Raw genomic sequence first — 24,389 nt, 5'->3', positions numbered from 1 at the left:
ATTGAAATTGAAAAGTGTATACTTAATATACACTCTTCAAGATTTTATTAATTTAATAAATGCATAACTTTTTCAGTGTTGGAAATAGTATATAAATAATTAACATAAAAAAAATTCCAGATTTTCCTTTACTGTGGGAACACTGTACACATGCTTTTGTGTTTGTACCAGAAGGAGATGTGGCCGTTAGCGCCTGCAGTATAGCGTCTGCCTCCAGTGTCGCCATCATCTTCAGCATGAGTTCTGCCTGCTGTTCTAATCCCACTTCCAGTCGAGCGTCCAGTGCTGGGATAAAAATTAAAGTGCTTTAGCACTCAGATTTTACTAGATCTTTTATTTTATTGATTTATTTTGGCACTTCTCACCCTGAGACACAGACACAGAGAGGTTCTGAGATCCAGGCTTCTCCGTCGTGGCAGCCGCAGGGGGTTTGGACACAGGTATGCCCACACCCCCCGTGTAGGGGTTATAACTGTATGAGCCGTAGTCAGCACCCCAGTAATCATACCAGGTACTACTGATCGGCTGCAAGAGAGAACAGAAAAAAGAAACCAAAAAAACAAAACAAAAACAATCTCAGATATTCGTCTCTGAGAAAAACTGAAAAATACTTTACTGGAAAAGCGGTTAAAACATTGGCTTTGTGTAAAACAGCTCTAAATATTACAACCATACTTTAACTACTAATCGTTCATTACATAATGCATGCAAGATAGGGGTGAAACAGTTAATCACACAGTTCACTTCCCACAGTTCTTTATGCATGTTTATACCATGCAACTAGGAGGATAAATGTTGTGTGTGAATTAAAATGTGTCTACTTTAAATGGTAATTATAGTTATTTTCCATGTTGCTAAATCGATGTACTTTAAGACATCTCACAATGTAAATGTCTGTAATTTAATAAATGTAAATATCTGTAAACAGTGTGCTGCATTTTCCAGCAATTGTGATAAGAAAAGAAAATGAGTAATCGGATGGGTTTGAGAAAGTCAAGAGGTTAAAATATGGGTGAAGAGTATAATATGGGCTATTATTGTAGCCCATATTTTAGCAATGTGCTAAAATAAAACAGTGACCACAGGACCGTGAGAAATTTTAACCATTACACCCCTAATGCTGAAAGACAGAAAAGGAAAGATAAAGAGAACGAGGTCCATACCTTAAAAACCTTGGCGGCGAGTGGATCTTTTTCCAAATCAATATCTAAAGGATCAATATCAACATCCATCAAGTCTTGTAGCAAGTCAAAGTCAATGTCTTTATCTTTTTCCAAAGATGACAGTGGAGGAGCACCTTTGGGCAACGAAAAGACCTTTAATATTGCAAGAGCAGCGTACCAAGAGAAGCAACTACACAGCCAGCCTTCTTTAGGACGTCCGGCTGTCAAACTCCTCTTAGACCGACAGGGCGCCCGAACAGTGGATTGTTGACCCATTTCGGATAAGTTTTGACATTAATCTAACCCGATAATGAAATGACAAGCATCTATAGGTTTTACATGTATATAGAGTCAAAATCATCTGCACTGTTCCAACCTCCTGTCCACTGCATTATACTAATATTACATATTATAAAAAAGCAAACACAAAAAAATACACATGCAGCTCATCTAAGAGAGGAAAACAAATAAATAAACAAAAGAAAAGTAAGGGTCCGTGTGAGGTGACGTGCTATTCGGGCGGAGTTACCAACGCACTTTGGAACACAGAGGATGTCCCGGGTGTACCTGCGATGATATCGGGTCCCAGAGGCTCATCGATGGTCGCCACCAGTGGGATGGGGGTCGGCTGGGGGAGTGAGTCATCACAGTCCACCACTACAGATGAAGAGGAGGCCCCAGCCTCATCAGCCCCCGCCCCCTCCATCCCATCCACACACCCCGGAGACAATAGCTCTCCTGCAAACAGATTACAACATCTAAATATAAAACATGGATATGTAAAACATGTATGACAGTCTGTGGCCCACTGAGACTGCTGAGAACATCTAAAATACACACACACCTGCAAGAATGTCCTGCAGCATGCAGGTGAGAGAGTACTGGGCCCAGGCTCCTCCCCATGAGATGTCTGCACGGTTGAAGTCCGTTCCCACCAGTAACAGCAGTAACCTCTCCAGCTGCTGCTCTGAAACCACCTCACACAGGTGGATTGTGGGTCGTGTTGCATTTGCTATTCTGGCCAATACCTGAGCAGATGGTTGAGATTTAGAATATTTAAGATTGGTATTGTCTAAAACATATACACAAGCGTTCAAAAATTAGAAGTCACTGAATTTTTTTTTTTTTTTTTTTTTAAGAAATTTATACTTTTTTTTCAGCAAGGATGCATTAAGCTGACCAAAAATGACAGTAAAGACATTTGTTTCTATAAAAATAAGCGCTATTTTTTTGTATTCCTCATAAAATCCTAAAAAAAAAAAAAATATGTAGCAGAGCTTCTACAAAAATCAGCAGCAAAATCTTTTTTTATCGTTTTTAACATTGATATTAATTAGAAACGTTTATTAAGCACCAAATCAGAGTATTAAAGTGATTTCTAATGAATAATATGACAGTGAAGACTGGAGTAATGGATGTTGATTTTTCCATCATAGAAATATTTTTTTATAAAATGTATTAAAATCAGCCCATAGAATTTTTTTTTAAATTGTGATAGTATTTCACAAAAATTTCACATTACACAATTATAAAAAAAATAAATCAATTCTTTGTATTTGTAAATGCATTCTTTGAAAAAATTATTCAAAAATCTTAAAGACCCCAAAACCTTTGAATGGTAGTATACCAAAATGAAATAGCATTTAAACAAGCACACTTTTTCTATGCATGTCAAAAAGTATGTTGCACCTTGCAGACAAACAGTAGCAGGTCTGCATGACAAGTGAAGTCCATGGAGAGGAGGAAGAGAGCAAGCTTCTGGACGACGCAGATGCAGCGCTCGTGAGATAGCGTGAAGGGAAGGAGCTCCACCTCAGGGGTCTCTTTTGCTACCGATGCCTCTGAGTCCAAGGAGGAGCGTGGCCATTCGGCTGTCCGCCTCAAACGGATCAGATCTTTAAAGTGCTGTCAAATAATAAAAAACACATGGATAATGTTACGATCTGTTTAAAGGCTGCTTTTATCATTGAATGTTGTCCCACATCCATCCCTAAAGGACACGGAGTTGAGAAAAGTTTGGATTGTCACCTTGGATGTGGCTTGTTTGAGTTTGGCTTGTTCCACCAGCAGCTTGTAGGAGGAGCCTTTGTTGCTCTGAATTTTCTCTTTCTCGATTTGTTCTACTAAAGCCTTCTGTTTGGCTTTCAATAAATTCAACTGCTGCAATAAAAGGAGAATTGATCAACATCCACACTATACGTAGAAAGGAAAAGATTTCAAGTTCAGATATATAAATCACAGGATGTTTGTGTGAGACACATTTACCTGTTTATGGTGGACAAGCTGTTTGCGGATCTTGCGTGAATATAGACGATCTAAACTGCTGTTGTTGCCTTTGGCAGATCTGCTTGGGTTATGAGACTGCAGACTGTTGTTTATGAAACTCCACTGGTTCCCTGGTGTGATTGGAAAGAGGAAAACAAAGACACATTACCAGTGAAGTAACATCTCTATACAGTATGCAAACTACCATTCAAAAATTTGGGGTCAGGTTCTTTTTTTTTTTTTTTTTTTTAAAGAAATTAATATTTTTTATTTAGAAAGGACACATTAAACTGATCAAAAGTGACAGATGAAAACATAGTAGAATGATTTCTGAAGGATCATGTGACACTGAAGATGTTTTAGCACGAGAGTCTTTAAAAACATTTTTAAAATCTTACCAACCACAAAACTTGTTTAGTGTACACAAAACACTGGATTTTCCAGGCCTAAGAATCTCACCTGTAAAGGATCTTTCTCTGTCTTTAGACCCCAGAGGTTTCTTAGCTGCAGTGGCTTCATCTTCCACACTCGCCACATAGTCGAGTAGTCGAGAGACCAGCATGACCACCCAGCTGATCATGGGGATATCCAACACACCTATAAACACACACAAAACTGTAACATAACCACAGACGCACATTCTCAAGTCTCATTCTCAAACACGCACCTTCTGTCCTGCGGGGCTGTGATGCGCTAGTCTGTTGCAGAGGGGATAACAGTGTGTCCAAAAGGTTCAACAAACCCTCCAAAACCCCACTGTTACCCAAAGATCTTTGGCCAATACAGGACAGCAACATAAATACCCTGAGGAAACAAGATGGATAAACATGAAGTCTGAGTATCTTTGGGAATAGTTCTGATAATGTTATACAATTTCTGCAAGAGTGTGTTGATTGTGTTACCTGTCCTGAGGGAAGATGAGCAGCTGCTCAGAGTTGTAGAGCTCCTGCAGGACGTTGGACAAGAACTGGCCCCACCACCTCTCGCCTCCACACAGCTGCACCAGCAGCAGACCTGCATGCAGACGGATCTTAGGAGTTCCACTGATGCACAGCTGCTTAAAGAGCTCCTCACACGCCTGGGCATGAAACGTGTTCTGCAACACTGAGGGCACAGAGTGACCTGAGCAAGAGAGAGGGAAACATTCATTCTGACTGAAGGATTGGAATAAGGTCAATTTAAATGTAATGTCACTTTAAAAAAAAGTGAGGCGTGTTGGGAGCGGCTGCCTCCCTCACCATTACAGCAGTGCAGCAGGCTGAGCAGCGTGTCCAACAGGTATCTGATGATAGTTCTGAGCTGCTCGGTAGAAGAGTTCTGGACCAGCTCTCTGGAGTCATAGTTCTCGGGCAGGTGTTTCCGGGTGGCTCCCAGAGACACACGCAACCTCTGGACAGCGTGGTGCGCCAGGTTGAGCTGCAGCTGGAGCTGAATGCAGTCTTGGTAGGCAGAGAAAACACGGGAATCCTCCTCAACGGCTTTATCGGGCTTGCGCAGGAAGTACTGTGCATTATTAGCGCTGTTAAGAGGTGGCAGGTCGATGTTCTGAAGTAGTGTCTCAAGTCGATGACAGGCCAGATTATACCTATAAGAGATTAGTATATTTAATACAGCATAAATTCCACCTATATCATTTGTGCAATATGAAAACTTGCATTATTTTAACGAAATATTTTAATTAATAGCACTAATTACAGTATAATTCTAAATACATGACCATTTAAAAGTTAGGGGTTTGTAAGATTTTTTTATATTTTTGACAAATTGTCTCATGTTCACCAAGGCTGCATAATTTAAAATAAGTGTTTTCTATTCTAATATGTTTAAAAATATAATTTATTCTGGTGATGGTAAAGCTGAATTTTCATCAAACAGTTTTTCGGCATAATATTTTTGTGGAAACCGTAATATTCTTTTTTTCTCAGGATTCTTTGATGAATAGAAAGTTTTGCAGCCTCACTGACCTGCACTGAATGTCTTCCTGTAGGGCCACCATCATTGACAAATGTTGATCCAGATCTGGCTGACAGGCAGCTTCGTTCTCTCCCCTCAGAGGATCATGCATCAGCTTCAGTTCACTTTCCCATGGCAGGATATAGGTGTGGCCATAATAAAAACCCAATGGGATTTTAGCACGGGCATTAGTGCTGCCATATCGACCAATCACAGTGATCTGGGGGAGGGGCACAGAATGAGTGACAGTGATGTCTCAATACAAGAAGGATATTCTCTGCATTAAAGCGTATAGAAAACAAACTGTTATGAGGCCTGTACACATTAGATTATGATAAATGTGTATAAACCTTCATGAATCTGCAGACGGGAGGTGGCAGCAAGTCATGCAGAATCAGCGAGTGCGTGCTGATATCTGTGGCGACCACGAGTCGCCTCCCATCTACCTCCTCCCCAAGAGTCCAAATGTCGATGGAAAGGGAGGCCAAGTCAGCACATGTGGGGATCAGTGCATCCGTCAGCAACACCGGACGGCCGAAATCTAGAGTCACAAACCGTCTTGCTCCTACAGAGAAAAAAACATTCCGTCTTTACTTCAAAGATCACACGATCCAAAGATGTGCACCAAAACATATAGCCAAAGCAAATGCTAGATTTTGTATAATATAATGAAAAAAATCATCCTTCCAATTCTCTTGGAAGTTTTCTGGGGCCCCTCAGTGGGCCACGAGGTTGAGAACCACTGCTCTAGTGTGAGGGCTGAAGTATGAAGTACCTGAATGCATTCGTTCGATTATTATGGACTGGTGAGGTGGAGGCTGTAGAAAGTGAGAGGCCTGTGAGATTGCCAATGCTAGGCCACTTCCTATGGGGTTCTGCAATGACAACACACACACACACACACACACATGCATACACATTAGCTGAACACAACCTACAAGTTAACTACAGAAAGTAAATACACAACACACGTCCCCTTACAGGAAAATAACACATTATTTATGCTACATTACCTACTAGCCTCTGCTACTGTGCTCAGATTTGCCACAGAATCCATTTTGGAGGACATTTGATAAATAATAATAATCATCATTTAAACAGTATGAATATACAAGCACGAGGGGTTTTTCAAAACTTACTGGTTTGGCTTTCTGTGTGTTTTTATTCTGTGCTGAAAGGTTCACAGGTGGAGGATCAATGACAGATCCTGGGAAGAGCTGAGCCAGTTCCACACTAATAGCCGCAGACACTGCCTCATTCGGTGGGGTGAGAGGAGGCGTCATGAACAGCGGTGTAGTTTTAGGGGTGGGTGGTATGACGTCAGAGGGGTGGATGAAGAAGCCTGGGGCAGAGGACGGGTTGGATGGCACTGAATTGACAACGCCTGATGCCGCGGTGGCTGCCGCTGAGGTGGTCTGGTGAAGTTTGGCCTCCAGCTTCGCTCTGTTTCATGAGACAACCAATTACATAAAGTCATAAAGTACTGAATTAATCGAGACACATCAAGATTAAAATTAATAAAGAATGTATTCATGTATGACCTGCTGCTGGAGTTTTAGAAGCTGTTGCTGCTTCTCCTGAAGAACTTGAAGCTGCTGTTCGGCAGACACCATTGCATGAGACAGAGACTGCAGGGCCACCTGTGCAGCTGAGCTAAGGGCCGTTGACGCCTCACCAACGTTCCCAGAAGACAGCCCTGTCACTGTGGGTGTCACACCAAAGGTGCTCACTGTAGAAGATCGTAAAGGGAAACAGGCTTTAGCACTAAAGGTGCGGCCACATTAACTGGTGCTCAGCGAATTTTTTAATGAAAAATCCAATAATTTAAATAGGAATCAGATCAAGTTTCACATGACGGTGAAAAGTTTTTGCAGATTTCACGAGTTGCTTGCTTGGCTGCTTGGAGATATTTGTGTGAGCTGTGCTTCATGCTAAACTAGTTTCTGCAAGTGACCACACCTTAAAAGATGAGGTCCATGATGACACGGTTAGTGGTTAAAAGAAACACGATGTGAAAGAGGAAAAGGAAAGTGGGATATATACCGGTGAACATACTTGCATCATCCCTCTCCACCCTGGTGCCATCACTGGTAGAGACGCAAGTAAAGTGCAGGGGTTCGACCTCCAGTAGGCCGGTTAGAGCAGTAAAACTGCCCTCTGCAGCCCCACTGCTGTTCACTTTCCCATTACCTGATCAGACCCAAAAACCATTAAATGTTTGTCTTTCCTATTTTGATATTTATTGATGAATGTAAGTGCGTGAGGGAAGAATGCACTGACACACCTGAGAGAATATCAGACAAGTCAATCTCATCTGATTGGACCCCAATGCTGCTGCTGAAGGCATTCTTACAGGAAGACCCGCTCACCTCCAGGTCAAACAGTACTGGGTCAAATGGAGACCCATACAGACCATATCTGAATAGAGATGACCATGTCAAAACAATTTCATTTCCTTAAAGCAATCACTTCTACATGCACAGAAAGAGCTTTTCTGAACAAATAAATAAAGCTGACCTGGTCTGCAGCAGCGCCTCAAGTGGAGTCAGGCGGTCCTGCAGCTGCCGAGAGACAGTAGTGAGCAGAGAGGCGCAAGCGGTACTGCAGCCAGCCAGGTCCTCATCTTTCACATAATTTAACAGGACAAAGTACCAAAAGACAGATCCTGAAGGACAAAGACAGACAGGAAAACAAGCATTTTAATATTTTTAAATTTAATAAGTATAAGTTTCTTTTAATACTTAATTAAGAAATTAATACTTTAAAGCGATACTCCTCCCCACAATGAAAATTTGGTCATTAATCACTTACCCCCATGCCGTTCCAAACCCGTAAAAGCTTTGTTCATCTTCCAAACACAATTTAGGATATTTTGGATGAAAGCCGAGAGGCTTGTGACTGTCCCATAGACTGCCAAGTAAAATACACTGTCAAGATCCAGAAAAGTATGAAAGACATCGTCAGAATAGTCCATCTGCCATCAGTGGTTCAACCGTAACATTATGAAGCGACGAGTACACTTTTTGTAAGTGAAGAAAACAAAAATCAACAGTCTCCTCTGTGTCTCTCCATATCACTGTATGCTGCTTATGCTCTTCTGTATCAGCCGCGCCACAAGGCTGATGCAGAAGAGCATATGCAGCATATGGTTATTGAGAGATACAGAGGAGACTGTTAACAAAGGAATTGTTGAATAAAGTCATTATTTTTGTTTTCTTCGCTTACAAAAATGATTCTCGTCGCTTCATAATGTTACGGTTGAACCACTGATGGCAGATGGACTATTCTGACGATGTCTTTCATACTTTCTTACTTGGCAGTCTATGGGACAGTCACAGAGTCACAGGCCTCCCGGTTTTCATCCAAAATATCTTAAATTCTGTTCCAAAGACATGGGGGTAAGTGATTAATGACAAAATTTTCATTTTGGGGTGGAATATCCCTATAAGTATTGTTTAATAAATAGTTTACATTTTTGGAATAATACAGTCTCATCACTTAACAAACATTAAAAGGCACTATACATTTACAAGTATAAAAAAAATTACCTCCTGTGGCAGCAGCAGGCAAATAAGGCATATTATCCAGAAGAGCTTTAAAGAGAGCCTGGCCAAAACCCTGCTGACCGGGGTCTCCTTTACCGGTACTAAAATGTGAAAGACATTTATCCATTAAATTTAATGAACAAGACACCACTGTATCTGCACATGTTAACTGGAAAGTCTAGTTCATTACTTCTGCAATGAGACTACAATAAGACTGAAGATCAGAAAATAGTGAGGCTGCAAACTCACCTAATACAAAGTGCAAGAAAGCGAGAGCATTTATGAGCTATACTTCGTCCAGCCTCAAAGAAACATGCCCTGATGATGTCTGTCAGCCGTCTCCTAGTTTTACTCAAAAGCCCCTCGTTCCCCTCTCTCAAACTAAAGGACAAGGGATTATAAAATTCATTAAAAGAGGCTAAAGATAAAACTGAATGATTAAAAATGCAGTTACGCCTCACCTGCAGGGTCCGTTGGAGTAAACCCCTGCCAGCCAGCAGAGGATGTCCAAAATGAGACTCTGACAGTGTTCTGAGCTTTGTCCATCTTCTCCACGCTTACACAAACCTCTTAGAAGCTTTTCGTGCAGCTCAGGAAACTGAAGCATTGCACAGCGTTGCACTCTGGAAAATAAAAGCAGACAGACCGCACATTCAGACAATGCATCACTGAAACAGGGTAATATTTGCTTCTTATTGTGCAAACTAACACATGCATACACTACCGTTCAAACACTTGAGTGTCAGTAAGATTTTTGGTTTTTTTAAGGAAATGTATACATTTATTCAGCATTAAGTTGATCGAAACTGACAACAGAGACACTCTGGTTTTAACAGAGACATTTTTTTATTATTTCTTTCAAATGCTGTTCTGTTGAACTTTCTATTCATCAAGGATTCCAGAAAAAAATGTATCACAGTCACCACAAAAATATTAATCAGATCTACTGTTATTTAACATTAATAATAAGAAACTTGAGCACCAAATCAGTATATAAGATTGATTTCTGAAGGATCGTGTGACACTGAAGCCCGGGGTAATGGCTGCAGGAAATTTTTGTGTTGCCTTCACAGAAATTAATTTTATATTAAAATGTTTTAAAATAGAAAACAGTTATTTTTTAATATATCAGAATATTATAGTTTTTACTGTATTTTTGACCTAACAAATGCAGCTCTTACCGTTCTTTTGGTACAGACGTTTTCTTAAATCTCCTAATTGTGACAGACACTTCCTGGAGCAAGTCACAGCCCCGAAGGTTATCAGGCTTTTTAGGGGTAGACTGAGGATCTGCTTTAGACGTAGAGGCCTTTTCTTAAAAAGAGAGAGATTTTATGCAAATTAGAACTGTCATGATGTTCGTCATTTGGCCTTTACCTCCATGCAAAGAACACAGACCAAGTGAAGAGTTATCTCTTTTATGAAGCAATGCAGCTATACAGCCACTAGAGGTCTGTATAGTAGTTAGACAACTGAATCTCACCCACAAACCAGGACTCAAAAGCAATGACGTCAATGTCTGCAGAAATTTGTGTTTTGAAACAGCTTGAACAAACACCAAGGATTACACGCTTTAGTTTAAAAAAAGCCAGTGTTTGTACTGTACCTTTGTGGCCTGAGCCCTCTGCAGCAGGGATGAGAGCGAGTGAGTTTTACTACTGTGAGGTTTGGCTGAGGGCATCCGCACCACCGGCCTCAAGCTCTCATCCAGACCCTTATCATTCACTGCCTTAATGTGCACCAAGAACGAACGATACTTTCCCCCTGCCATGCCTAGAAAGGGGAATGATTTGAATTCATTTGTTCTAAATATAAGAGATTTACAACAGAATTCAGGACTATGACATCAGTTTTAATGTGCATGATTACATCTCATTTACTAACACCTAAATGACTTTATTTAAAGGTACAATCAGTATTTTTTATGTTGCATATTCATGCCAGTTAAACACTGTATGCAGCTCTGCACTTGTTCACAGCTGTGTTTTTTCACTGTTAGTCTACTGGCACACTGTTCAGGCTAACCTTTGAGGAGTTTGGGACTTGTTAGACTCAGCATCCCTGCGTGTCCAGACAGATCCAGTCCACTGGACAACCACACCGGCCCACACAAGATATCATCTTTGTGCTCCTGCAGGAACGGACACAGCCTGGAGCCTGAGACAGATAGAGATGTATTATTAAAAAAATGCTGACAGATGTTAGCATAACAGGTGAACGTTTTCAGGTGGTCAAGATGGCTTAATCATCAGGACTCTTACCTGCTGACTCCTCGATATCCATGAACTGGATGTCCTCTGAGAAATCGAGCATGTGAGATTGTCCATTCTTCTCTCCATTTGACTGCAGGACATGAGACAATGGGAAAACAATCTGCCTGTCCACTGCTGTCTCTGCAGTAGAAAGTTTTACACAACAAAAGATTAATTTGGGGGAAAAAATCTGAATAAAATCTACGGTATCTTTTTCTGCTTAAGAGTGACTCACCGTTCACTTTGCCCAAGCCTGGTGCTTTGTTCTTCAGCAGTGTGACCTGGATTTGTGGGATGTTAGTAATACTGCTGTTTAGCACAAACTTGAAGTCCACATGTCCAACCATGCAGGCTTTGGGCAAGACCAGCTCGAACACGTGCTCGTCCCAGCTGGAGCTGAGAGAGAGAGATATTAGACATTACATACAGAAAAGGAGGAAAATATCTACGGAAACATTTGATTTTTTTTATTAAATATTAATATTTTATGTATATGTGCGTGATAATGGAAGAATAACACATGGCTGGAAAAACCTCTTAGCTAATCAGATTTGAGGACCAGAACGAACTGCTGTATAAATAAACATATGTGTGATTTTAAAGGGGTCATGAACTGCCTTTTTTATTTTTTTGTACTGTTCTCCGCGGTCTACTAATAATGTTATCAAGATTTTTACATCAAAAAAAAAAAAAATCATAATTTAGATGTAATAGGCTATTTTCTGTCCTGTTTTGACCCCCCTCATTAGAACGCTCTGTTTGAATAGCCTTGGAGGATTCTAGTCTCAGAAGTAAACACCCACTGCTATGATTGGCTATAAGTTGTGTATGTTTGACAGCCTTCATCTTTTATTGATGGACGCTGCTATGACTTAGGTTAAGAAAAAAGCATAAATACTCAGTACATATCAAACAATCTGTGATAACAGACAAAGCAATAGAGACCAAAAAACATCTTTTAGTTTCAGTCTTTCTGAAAATCCTGCAACGAATTGTGCTTTGTTTGTAAACGAATCTGCGGTAAAATGAAGTGATCAAAGTTCTTACTGATGTGGTCTAGAACTTCATTAAAAATAAAATTAATCCACTCTTTCCTAATGTTGGGATCAGAGGCAAGGCTGTGTTTTTCCATAATTTGGCACTGAACAGCGTTTTGTTGTCTTCGGATCCATCTTTATCTTTTGGTTTCTGCGTAGACCTACGTTTGCCTCTCATTATTTACACTACATGCGTGAAACGGTGGGCGGGGCTAAACAGGCAGTGATGTAGAAGCAGACATTGATCTTCTACAGAGGTGGTGTTTAGCTAGCCACACTATTACATCATAAATTGGCACATTCCACACAACCTGTCGTTTTGGCAGATTGGCTTCAATAAAAGCTGTTTTTAGAGAAAGTTTTGAGTTCTGAAACTTACAGGATGTTTTAAAAGTCCAATGACCTCTTATATGCCAAAAGATCAAGGGAATTTTGATTTCTATATATATCTATAACTGTTTTCATACATACATGATCATGTTTACATGGAGGGTGGGTGTATGCTGTATGAGGGAGAGTGTAGGCTGCTTGTGAATGCACACCTGTCACTCTGTAGTTTCCAGGTGCGTGTATGTTGCGCTGCATCGCCGTGGTGCTGCTGGTGAAGGTGTTGCGGATGCCGCCTTTGCTGCTGTTCCTGCTGCACCTCCACCCAGGAAGGGGGCACTGTTGCCGAGAAGCGTGGTGTCAGCGTTTCGAAACGTGTTAGTTCCACCAGAGAAGAAAGTGTCTCTACGGTCAATGGCTGGTCCACTAGGAGGTCAACTCCTGCCAAAAGACACACAGGTTACTATACTGAACATTTCCACAGGTATGAAGCAAACCACCATTTTACTGCTAGTGTGATTAACACAGAGAGAAAATGCAACATCAGATGACACAATGAACAAAGAACAATACAGAAAGGAAAATTTCCTAGAAAGCTCATATCCGCTGTTTTAAATTCACAAAATTCAATTCAGCAGGACCAACTGATTTCTAAAACGGTGCGTGACGCATCTTATTCTTGCTTTATGGCGGATTGCAGATTTTTAAGTGCATTACCGCCACCTATCTCTCAACTGTACCATTGAAACACCCATAAAGCCTTAAAGTGCCTTAGGTAAAAAAACACTATACTGTTCAGTTTCTTTCACAGACTGATCGTTTCATGTACTCACAAAACAAAGAAGACGAATACGCGTCACGCGCCGGCTGTTGAAAACGCGCTCAGGACAGTTCAGACATTGCGGTGAATCAGAGGTAAAAAACTATATAAATACTGTTCAGTTTCTTGCACAGACCGATTGTTTCCTGTCTTTACACATCAGTGTATCGTCACGAGCCACAGGGTTTAATTTGGTTTTATGTAGGTTTTTCTGACTCTCAAAGCCGTGATTCCGATTCACTTCCATTATATTGCAACGGTTTGAGTTAAAAATCTTGGTTTGTGTTCTACTGAAGAAACAAAGTCACCTACATCTGGTAAGCAGATAAACAACAAATTTTCATTTTTGGGTGAACTATCCCTTTAAGGCTTTGATGTGAGGTAGCTGAAGCTGCAAATTAAATAAACCATCTGATATCCTGCTTTATGTCGGACAGACACAAAAACACACAAAGTTTATTGTGCTTTCATGCGTCACTCACCTGTGATACCTGGGCTCGAAGGATTTGATGTGGGCTTTGCTCCGTCTAGTAGTTGCTCTGCCCTATTAGACAAGGGGCCGTCGACAAAAATGTCGGCATCATCGATATCATCACACACACCTCCAATTTGAAGGAAATGAAGCTCTCCACCTCATATAGGAAAAAAAAAAAAAAAAAAAAAACTTATGTGACCGAATTCACAAGCTTCAGAAATTAATTTTGCATAACATTTCAATAATTGCATGTAGAATTGTTTACTGCAAGTAAAAATATTAACATTTAATACTTTCAAAACTAGAAAGTATAATGTTTTCTATATATTCTGGAGAAAACTGTGAAAGAAATGGTGAAAATGGTGCAAACAACAGTCAGATACCAAGTACAAAAGTACAAGTACAAAAAAAAAATAATAATAATAAAGTACTGGGCACACCTCATCAACAAACCACACAATTTATTTATTCATATGCATATCAAGGATGGTAGGCACATCATACTTGGGGTTAGAGGCTTGCTCAGCTCGCTAAGTGCAAGTACGTCTTATATTCAAAGTGATTTTAGTCTTAAATCAAACTATTCATTAATAAAAACAGTGATAGACAGCCAAAAAAACTAAAGTGAAAGGCAAGGGTGTAATTCCACTATTCTCCCTTATTATAATAAATGCACAGATGTGATAAGAAATTTTTCTTGAGTAGCAAATCAGCATATTAGAATGATTTATGAAGGATCATGTGACACTGAAGACTGGAGTAATGGCTGCTGAAAATTCAGGAATACATTTTATTGAAAATACATACTCAAAAACACATAATAACAAAGCTGGCCTTGACAGACCAGAGCAACAGATTCATAAACTTTACTACTGTGCTAAATTTGGTTTAATTCAGCCAATCAAAAAAAAAAAATAATAATACAAATCATAAAACCAGTACAGTGGCAATCCTTGACTCCCCAAGGTCACTTCTCCTGTGCAAGTGACACAGAGGCCATGTTTAAGAGTCGGTTGAGCTCACTATGGTTAATGAGAGCCTTACTGGTTACCATGGGGATGAGTTATGTGTGGGCAGCAAGCTAAACTGGAAGAAACAGTAAACTTCCACGCCTCACATCTCCTTGTTAGTGAACAACACATGAAGAAGCCAGTTTTAACAGCTGAATCACAAATAAATGTGTTAATAACTTGCTTACCTTTTGTGCAGGCACACAGCCGGTCGGTGCCTGAGCAGTAGGTAACAGAGACGAAGGGATCCACCTCCTCTGTCCCCTCTTTCTTGGGTGGCTCCACCTTGGCCAGCACCTCTAGGCTGGACAAGTCTAGAATCATGATGTAACCCGCCTGTGTAGTCACCACCAGGTGTCCAAGTCCGGCCACCTCTCCTCTCTTCTCCTTCCCAGCAGTTCCCATGCTTGGGCCAGCTGTCACTGCAGATGCAACCGTCCTCGTGCCATTTTTGAGCCCCGAAGGTGTCGACTCCTCAGACGTTTCCTCTCCGTCATCCTCTCTGCCATCCAGCACATCTGGCGGCAGGAGGAGGAGAGACGTGACAGCATCCCGTGGGTCACGAATCTGCTGCACCTTCACTGGTTCTTCCTCCAGGGTCACAATGCGGGTGGAGTAATTCAACTTATAGAGTGCAAGGTATCCGCCACCACCACTGGCCCCTAGAGGTCTGGAGGTATGGGCCTGCTGCTGGTCCTGAGGGGGCAGGATGAGAGGGGTCTGTGGAGGAGAGGTGCCCGAGTGGGAGTCATGGCCATTGGCCAGTGTCTGTCCTTTGCGATGGCCACAGAGGGCCGAATGCAGACGGTTAAGTGTGTTTAACACCTCCACTTGATTGATAGCGCTAAGGGACTCTACGGAGCACGGTTGAAGACCAACTAACAAGTGTAATCCATCGCTGCAGGGTGTGATGGAGTCAACGTACAGGTTCTCTTCCTCCAATGCTTTTGGTAACCGCAAGCACTGCACCAGAGAGCCCGGCCGTGGAGCCAGAGAGCTCCACTTTTCCCCATCCAGAGGTCCGAGCCCAGCTGCCGCATCCGCAAACTGCTGGATATATGTGATGGGAGGGTCCTGCAGCAGCAGCTGCTCATGCGAGTCAAACTCCATCTCGATAATCTGCGGGACAGTGAAGCCCTCCTCGTGAAGCCCTTTGCTCATCAGGTTGTTCATCTGGGTGAACACCTTCCCTGAAGACTTCTCATCTGCTTCCTTGATGCTGTACAGGAGTAGTACAGGCATAGTCCTATGCACAGGGGTGACTGGTGGCAGGTTTGCGGAGCCCAGGTCTGTGGGGGGATTACAGGACCCGATCTCCATGGGACCCTGGTCCGGTGGAAGCCCCTCAGGGGCAGCAGTCCTTACTGGGCTATCCATGGAGCGTCGAGATGGAGGGGGACCTAGTGGAGAACTAGCTGCTGACCTGTAGCTCAGCAGTCCGCCAGCCAGCAGGCAGGGGAAGGGAATGTTGTGGTGCTCAGCTGGTCTCTCCTTAGCCTTGTCGGCTTTTGGGTGGCCCAGTGAATGCGGGGGGTTGGCCCCCAGCTCCTCCAGGTCTTTAACTGTGTCCTCCAGCACACTGGCCACCACCTCCCACTGCAACTTCTCAGGCTGCTGTAAGACACTGAGAGCTGTGACTCCCAAACTCACCTCCATTGTCTCTTTCTGACCCAGTGGGCCTACACATATGGAAAGCAGGAGAATGATAAATAATGTGTTTATTGACAACACTGAGTGCAGATATGAATACCAAGTTTTGAATAAACAAAACAACTTATCAATTCAAATGATCAATACATGAAAATCAATTTTCTAGTTTTTACCTGTGACCGACTCTGATCTGGAATGCTCTTCGCTGTCCGAGTCCTCTATCTGGTCATCACTAGGAACAAAAACACAGGAAATGTTCAATAAAGACTATAACAGAGTAAGACATCTTAAAATAATTTGCCACAAGTGTGTATTAGTAGGTTTAGAACCTGTCCCCCTCTAGTTTGGGTAAGTCAGAGCAGCAGGAGGCCTCCTCTAGCCAGGATAGCGTGGGCCTTCGTGATTCTGTGCCTGCGAGACTCTGCTGCTCACTGCCGGACAGGATCAGCTGCCTCAAGATGGCTGGGTCATATGGGTTCACCTCAAACTTTAAATGCACCTGCACAGGTGAGGAAAAACGTTGATACAGAGCACAAAAATGTAGGTGTACTGCATCTTTCTCATCCACTTTAGAGATAGTGATGAACAACAAACCTTCATAAGCTTCGAAACATCCCAGATGCAAATCTTCCCCCTTTTGGTTGCCGTAGCAAGGAAATGAGGGCAGCTACCAAACCCATAGCACACAATTTTATCCGAACCATCTGCACTGGGAAACTGGGCTGGGCTGGTGGCCAAGGTGACAGATAGCGGAACATTTTGAGTGTGCTCCCCTTTCACGAACGGACAGTTGGGCGAGTGGCGCTCATGCTCAGACCTAAAAAAGTATCAGATGTTTTATCAGAATGATTAATAGCAATAGGAAGGAGATCCCTCAGCTCTTGGCCTTCATTCTGTTTCATGTGAGAGTGAGTGAGACATTGCAGCCGTGTTTTAGTGGGGTGCTTCTCACCAGGGCTCATCTGTAGGTTCCCAGCACACTAAACACACGCTGCAGGTGAAGCACATGGCCCGGTCATCACCTGTGGATGCAGGCTAGAAGGAAGAAGACAGAGCTGTTAGCACCATCCACAGTGCAAAGAGATGTTCAAAGACCTGATACAAGTCGACAAACACGACACATTATAGCACACTATAAATGCAATACCCAGAAGCAAAAAGTCAAAGAATGACCCAAATGAATGTTCTGATAAGCACTTTGAAATTTCTGTATGCGGGAACCAAATTTGAGCTGCTCTTCAGCATGTTACATTAGCACAAGTCTTTACATGAAAGACTCCTTAACTTACACCAATACATCTGGTATAACAGTTTAAAAAAAGATTAAAGTCCACCTAGACGGTCAAAATTAATTTTAGTTCATAATTAATCATGTTTTCCCGTTTCGCAGAATGTCCCTTTGCTGTGGCATCACCCTTTCATCCACAACACAGAGGCACTGTTCTCCCTTCTCTCTGTTCGGTTGGCATGACAACAGGGAACATGGGTAAGAGGAGTAGTGTGGTCTCCTTGGTTACCAGCGCAGCTCAACCCTCCTTGGCATGCATGGTTAATCAAGTACAGACAATACATCATATACCAGAGCATCATCGGGAATTCCCTAATATTATAATAAAACTAAAAGTGAAACATTCATAAAATGACCTTTGATCTCATAATAGTCATTTCAAACATTTACCGATGGTAATATCCTGGATTTATTTCTGTTGTTTTTATGGCCTGAACAATTAAAAAAAAAAAAATATTTCATTCTTGTTGACCCAGTTTATGTCTGTGTTCAAAATGATATCACTTTCAATAGTGATACAATCAGGCTTTCACAATCAGTCAGTGACCATCAAGAGGAATCATTCAAACAGTGAAAAAAGAAACCACATGAAAAGCAAAGCGAAGAGGACCTTAGCAGAGAAAGCCAGGGCAAAATTTAAAGGTGGCAGTCAATTTAGAAAAAAATCACTGCCATGGTGATGACACAAACCTGGTGATAAAAGCCTGCCTGGGACATGGGATCAGGCTGAGCCCACCTATAGCCAGAATGAGGCCAGGATGTGAACGTCTCTCTCCTGTTAGCTTCACTGTACATCAAAGACCTGTAAATATCACACATACACTCTTAAGTCAAACAATCTTTGGTGGTAAAAAGGCACAAAAAATACTTCAGATCAATAACTCCTCAAATTCACTATAATTTAAACTAGTTTTTTTTACACTTTCTGTGGGAGCGGTGCTTGCCACCATAAATATCAGGTGTTCTGAGTGGTTTCCAGTGTGTTTTAGTGGGGTTACGTAAGGTGTGCTGGGTGTTTTTAACAGTTTTTCCCTTATTGGACCAAGCCAAATTACCCTATCCCACAAATCTCAATCATGTACTGCTTTACAGATATGGCTTGGGTCCATTCATCAACATAAAAGTCTTGAATTTTTTTAACCTACTGTCTGCAAATGGAACTGGAAAAGTAATGGCACAATTCTCAAGCTGCACTATTTGAGGTATAATTTACAATTCTGAATGCTGTTATACTATCACAAATAATTCAACAAACACTGAAGTGCCCTGTCTTATGTAGTTACCTGTCTACAGAGCGCCCGGGTCCAACACCCAGCTCTGGCCTGCCACTTGGTAAGAGGTAGGAGAGTCTGTCCATGACCGAAGAGGCGACCGACAGGGCTGCAACATTCTGATTCAACTTTTTCAACTCATTCACGATGGCACTCGTTACCACCTTTAGCACGTGATGAGGGAGATGGAAGGTCACGGTCGCCCACTGGAAAGTGAGAAAGATGTAAGGTAACATTAAATTCCTACAGCAATCACAGCAAGATGGTGTTAATAATAGGCCTACATCTTTTTTAAGAGCTTGTAAGAGCTGCAAATACTTGATAAGTTCAGCTGCCTCATTTCAGGCTAAGTGTTTCAATAATTTTTCCAACTGAAGTGTCTGAACAAGTCTGAACAAGCTTGTCCACAACAATCCTGGCTTATTTGAACTTTCCCTCTCATTTAGAAAAACCTCCCATGTTCAAACATGAAATAACCTGATACACAATCTGTGCTCTTTCAAAGAGCCAGGAAAGTTCCAGAACCCAGCGCAGTGGCCTGACAGGGGTCAATGGAGTGAGAAATCGATCACCGAAGCTGACGCTCATTGTTACAGCAGTGTAATCTGGTTGTCTGCCAAATTATGGAAAAAAGGGTGCTTGGATGACTACACAAGAGAACACTGCACGCACTTTCATTTTTTAACCATGTAGGGCTGATGCCGTGGTCCACTGCGAAACTGATGAACAGGACTGCAGTAATATGCTGATGGCTTGGAGGACGCAGGGGAGAAACATGCCATCATTATTAACTGCAGAGGCCCATTTATTTAAAGACTCACAAAGAGAGTGCTGATCTAGGATCAGTTTCATTCATCCAATCTAGATGAATATGACTCATGGACAGACGGACGAAAACAGATCCTAGATCAGCATTTATGAGAGGTCCTTATAAACGCACCATGTAAATAAAGGAGCTGCAGACTCCTGGTGTGATAACCGACGATCTTGTTTTCTCATTACACAGATGCAATCTGTACGTACTATACACAAAAGACTAAAGAAATCTCTGCTCTGTGTCCACGTGCTTGCATCTGATAGAGACTGCAGCAATGACAGCTTAAATTGCTGTTGTTATTGTATCATTACTAGCACATTATTTTTACTTATTTTTAAATAGTTAATTTAATTTTACAAACAATTAATTGTTTTTTTATTGCATTTTAAGTTATTTTTATATTTGTTGTATAGTGTTTATTGCTATTGTTTTTTATTATTACTGGCACAATATTTCTATTTATTTTAAATATTTTAAATTTATGTAAAACTATTCTGCCGATTATTTTACCAAAAGAACACTGTGAAACTAAAAATTGCTCTTGAAGGGGAACAAAATTGCACTCGAGAGGGAAAATTTGAAGAAAGTAATTTGTTTAGTAAATTTCTGCTGCAGAGAATCCTGTCACATCTAATCATGTGTTATTCTTTAAACTGAGTGTTTCTCTCTGCATTCTTACAGTAGCAGTCGTGACAGTATGTATAAAGACAGAGGGAGTCTTAAGCTCTGATAGATTTCACTGGCACAGGTGCATTAGTGGGAGTCTTTGATCATCCTCCTGTTACTGCAGGGCTACTGATACACCTCAGAGCTCTGCCGCACCGCTGTTCAATACAGCCTGTGTGTCTCTGCACAGATCAGTCACTGTGAGGATGTCTCATGAATAATCTATACTCTGTAATGCTACATGACTCAACTATTCTTGCTTATTAAGAAACACACACACACACACACACACACAGTCAGATTGCATTACATCAGCACATGCACCACACACACACACTGTGACACAAGGTTTTAATCTGACTTAATGGGACCCACAAATTCAAGAAAGAAAAAGAAGACAGCCAGAAGCTCTGCAGCACTGAAACATGAAGCCAAATCCCAGCACTGCACAATAATGAATGGATGGCCAATACTACCAGCGTGTGTGTTTGTGTCAAAAAGAGAACCAGTCCTGTGACTGAAGAACACTTTAAGAATATGAATACATTTAAAAAATTCTTGATAGGAAAGAATATGTTTTCTATGGAAGTCTGTTCCTGCATCAGATAAAAAAAGGTAACTAAGCAATGAAGCTCTAATTAGGAAACAACGTCACAATTGAGAGAAATTAAGCAACAATTGTAAGATATGAAGTTGTATTTGTAAAATATATCTTCTCACAAAAAATGCAATTGTGAAATATAAAAGACTTAACTATAAAATACGATATCCCAAATTTATAAAATTGCAAAATATGATGCATTGAGATATAGTTTAAATTGTGTGCTATAAAGTCACATGTGAGCTATAAAGTCAAATTATTAGACATGTAAAAAAAAAAAATAAAAGCATACAATCACAATTGTGAGATATTATTATACTCTGTGGTTACAAAAACATTCTAATGATTAGAACAGTGAGATGACTTATGAATGATGCATCCTCCTTCCTGTCAGACTCACCTTTGCCACTTTGTGATTGGCCGCCGTCTCATGTGAGGTATTCTCCAGGCCTTCTTTGAGCTGGGTGAGAAAGAGTTCATAGCCCTCTGTGTTGGAAACATCCACCTTCTCCATACATGCATACAACATCTGCTGGGCCTGCAGGGGAACACGGGGACAATTGTATTTCAAGTTAACCACTTATTCACACCTCAAAGGTGCAGCAATAAAGCATTCATCTATATGCAGAGCGGAGCATATGGCAGTTCATCACCGTTAAAGCAACTGCACCGTGATGGCCTCATCGAGTCTGTATTTTCTCATGTGATGTGATATCAAATGATAGTGTTGAAGTGTCATGCCATTAGACTGCTTGATATTATTAAGGGATACTGATCTCAAAGGACCAATAGCACAGGAGTGATGGTACTTTCTACTGCAGGAAACATTAGTTATTACAGAACCAAGAACGTAAAGATGTTACACAAGATTACCATTTCATAAAAATGCTGCTCCTCTAAAAATTTCTAGGTTGGAAGCTCACACCTTGCATTACTCTCAATAAGAATAAACCACATCACAAAGATGTTCAGCTGACGTTTCAAACAATACTGCTTGGCTCCACCTAGAGATTTCCAACTATTTATGCTATTTTTGTGCGCCTAAAAACTCAAGTAGTAACAACTCATAAAAACGGCATGACGGAAATGTAATTTTATACGAGCACACAACAAAGTAAAACAACGCCCCAGAGATTAGAAAGACTGAATATAAAGGTATTTGACAGTCTTGTATGAACATGTTTGGTCTCATCCATTCGAATCAGTAACAAAACAATAAGCTAAATCACAATCAACATTATGCTATTGAAAATCCTATATAAACAGATTTACTTCCAGTGTTGCGGTGATGACTCAGTTCTCACATTTCACTGTACACATTTATGAATGGCCTTTCTGAACAAGTTGAGTCACATGACTGGCACTTCAGTCTAAAACTAGGGAACTCCTAAGTTAACTCATGTGACCAAGCAGAACAGATCTGGCTCCCATGAGGAACAGCTCATGGCCAGCAGAAGTTTGTTTTGACATCAATAGCCTCAATTGTGTATTGAAAAATATCATCTCGGACAAATGCACATGTAAGATCAGAACAGGATTTCAGGCATTAGAAGAATGATACGCATGCCACTGACATATTTTTATTTCTAGTCTCTTTAAAAAGTGGGCACTCAAAGAAACGCAGACAGTGGATTAATTTACATTAGTTTCAATTTCTTATTATCTACAATGCTGTTTTAAAATTTTGGGATCTGTAAGATTTTTTTTAATGTTTTTTAAGGTTTCATTGAATACAACAATACAACGTGGAATATTATTACAACTTAAAATAGCAGTTTTCTATTTTAATATATTTTAAAGAGTAGGCACATTTATTCCTGTGATGGAAAAGCTGAATTTTCAGCAGCCATTTCTCCAGTCTTCAGTGTCACATGATCCTTCAGAAATCATTCTAATATGTGCTTTGGTGCTAAAGAAAAAAAACCTTAATATAATAAATGTTGAAAACAGATGTGATGCCCAATATTTTTGTGGAAATTATGTAAAAGGAAACAATGTAAAAGCAATGTATTTTAAGTCTTTGTCACTTTAGATCAATTTAATGCATGTCTGCTGAATGAATGCTACCTTAAAAAAAAAAGATAACTGACCCAAAACTTTTGAACAGTAGTGCATATTCAATATTTCTTTATTTTACAAAATATTCAATAAAAATCATATGATAAGGCTGTTAGTCCTAACCAACAAGGCTGAAGATGTATATTCCTAATTACATGCAACAGAACAAATGTGTGAACATGTGATACTATCTAGTATAAGGCTAAACAAATATGTTTGAGAGAAATGGTACACACCTCAGCCTGTAAATGAATGATGCAATTCATAAGGAATACTTCATCTCAACAGTCAAAGAGCAACCCCTGATATATCGAACAACTCACACAAGACCCTAAAATGCATGACAAATCAACCATAAAGCTAATACCAAACCTCAACACCCCTGCATCCAATTCAACAAGTCAAAAGACAAATCAAGCATGCCCGACATGACCCTCGTTTTCACCAAAACAGACACAAACAACATGATATCTGAGTGTCAACCTATCCCAGGTTAGTATGAGCATCAGTCTACAAAATCCACTGGTTCTCACACATAAGCTTATGTGAGTAGGGAGTGGTGAGAGCTGGGAGTTTTGTTTTCAGAGCGTCCTAGGACACAATGGACCAGTCTGACTGCATAGCACTCTTGTCAGACTAGTTATGCGATAGCTATATCAACAAATGTGCTCAAAAAACTAACATTTTGCTGAGTTGTAACGTACACATAGCATACTAAGGAATTGCATAACAATAATTCCTGTCATGCAGTGCTGGATGACCAAAGGAAACTTGTTATATATTATAACACACTCAACTGACCTCAGCACAAGGCTGATAGATGACCTGAGCTTACACATGTTCTTCAAAAACAGTCATGAAAAATTAAGTCTTATGACTTAAACATTATGTGCCGTCAAGCAGTGATGTGTCAATTGAAAGCATTAATCAGCTGTAAGATAAACCGGGCAAATAACACTTGCCATCTGGGGTGACAGACTTGCAAATTATACTTTTAGCAATATTTTAGCAAACACTTAAATTTTGGATAGGCATACTTTGGTTTCTTTGAAAAAGATCAGTGATATTCTTTTTGCCTGTTTAACATGATTGCGGACCCTAAAGAAAATGATACTTATGCAGTTTAAAATGCTGAAAGCATCATTGTTTAGGTTTGCACCCCACAACTACATCAACTATTTATTGATAGTT

General features: G+C 40.7%; 1 protein-coding gene across 1 annotated transcript in view; it reads right to left on the bottom strand.

The window, feature by feature from the left end:
- The window catches only part of LOC109070467 (baculoviral IAP repeat-containing protein 6-like), an 84,572-nt gene that overhangs the window by 56,268 nt on the left and 3,915 nt on the right, over window positions 1-24,389 (bottom strand). The window contains exons 3-40 of the mRNA XM_042773958.1: window positions 21,541-21,678; window positions 19,069-19,262; window positions 18,476-18,587; window positions 17,450-17,532; window positions 17,092-17,314; window positions 16,827-16,996; window positions 16,671-16,729; window positions 15,036-16,526; window positions 13,845-13,994; window positions 12,758-12,983; window positions 11,414-11,574; window positions 11,188-11,319; window positions 10,952-11,083; window positions 10,533-10,699; window positions 10,108-10,241; window positions 9,388-9,549; window positions 9,176-9,307; window positions 8,930-9,027; window positions 7,899-8,046; window positions 7,666-7,799; window positions 7,437-7,571; window positions 6,923-7,110; window positions 6,521-6,826; window positions 6,157-6,256; window positions 5,732-5,946; window positions 5,393-5,601; window positions 4,667-5,013; window positions 4,331-4,550; window positions 4,096-4,232; window positions 3,888-4,025; window positions 3,429-3,559; window positions 3,192-3,323; window positions 2,853-3,068; window positions 2,008-2,191; window positions 1,731-1,901; window positions 1,164-1,297; window positions 366-525; window positions 169-285 (exon numbers count right to left, since the gene is read on the bottom strand). Of these exons, the coding sequence (XP_042629892.1) occupies window positions 169-285; window positions 366-525; window positions 1,164-1,297; window positions 1,731-1,901; window positions 2,008-2,191; window positions 2,853-3,068; window positions 3,192-3,323; window positions 3,429-3,559; window positions 3,888-4,025; window positions 4,096-4,232; window positions 4,331-4,550; window positions 4,667-5,013; window positions 5,393-5,601; window positions 5,732-5,946; window positions 6,157-6,256; window positions 6,521-6,826; window positions 6,923-7,110; window positions 7,437-7,571; window positions 7,666-7,799; window positions 7,899-8,046; window positions 8,930-9,027; window positions 9,176-9,307; window positions 9,388-9,549; window positions 10,108-10,241; window positions 10,533-10,699; window positions 10,952-11,083; window positions 11,188-11,319; window positions 11,414-11,574; window positions 12,758-12,983; window positions 13,845-13,994; window positions 15,036-16,526; window positions 16,671-16,729; window positions 16,827-16,996; window positions 17,092-17,314; window positions 17,450-17,532; window positions 18,476-18,587; window positions 19,069-19,262; window positions 21,541-21,678 (7,486 nt within the window). The remainder of the gene's footprint in view (window positions 1-168; window positions 286-365; window positions 526-1,163; window positions 1,298-1,730; window positions 1,902-2,007; window positions 2,192-2,852; window positions 3,069-3,191; window positions 3,324-3,428; window positions 3,560-3,887; window positions 4,026-4,095; window positions 4,233-4,330; window positions 4,551-4,666; window positions 5,014-5,392; window positions 5,602-5,731; window positions 5,947-6,156; window positions 6,257-6,520; window positions 6,827-6,922; window positions 7,111-7,436; window positions 7,572-7,665; window positions 7,800-7,898; window positions 8,047-8,929; window positions 9,028-9,175; window positions 9,308-9,387; window positions 9,550-10,107; window positions 10,242-10,532; window positions 10,700-10,951; window positions 11,084-11,187; window positions 11,320-11,413; window positions 11,575-12,757; window positions 12,984-13,844; window positions 13,995-15,035; window positions 16,527-16,670; window positions 16,730-16,826; window positions 16,997-17,091; window positions 17,315-17,449; window positions 17,533-18,475; window positions 18,588-19,068; window positions 19,263-21,540; window positions 21,679-24,389) is intronic.

The sequence above is a fragment of the Cyprinus carpio genome, chromosome A17, assembly GCF_018340385.1.
Source record: "Cyprinus carpio isolate SPL01 chromosome A17, ASM1834038v1, whole genome shotgun sequence".
NCBI lineage: Eukaryota > Metazoa > Chordata > Actinopteri > Cypriniformes > Cyprinidae > Cyprinus > Cyprinus carpio.
Note: the sequence above shows the minus strand (reverse complement) of the source record. Positions and strands in the feature narration are given on the sequence as shown.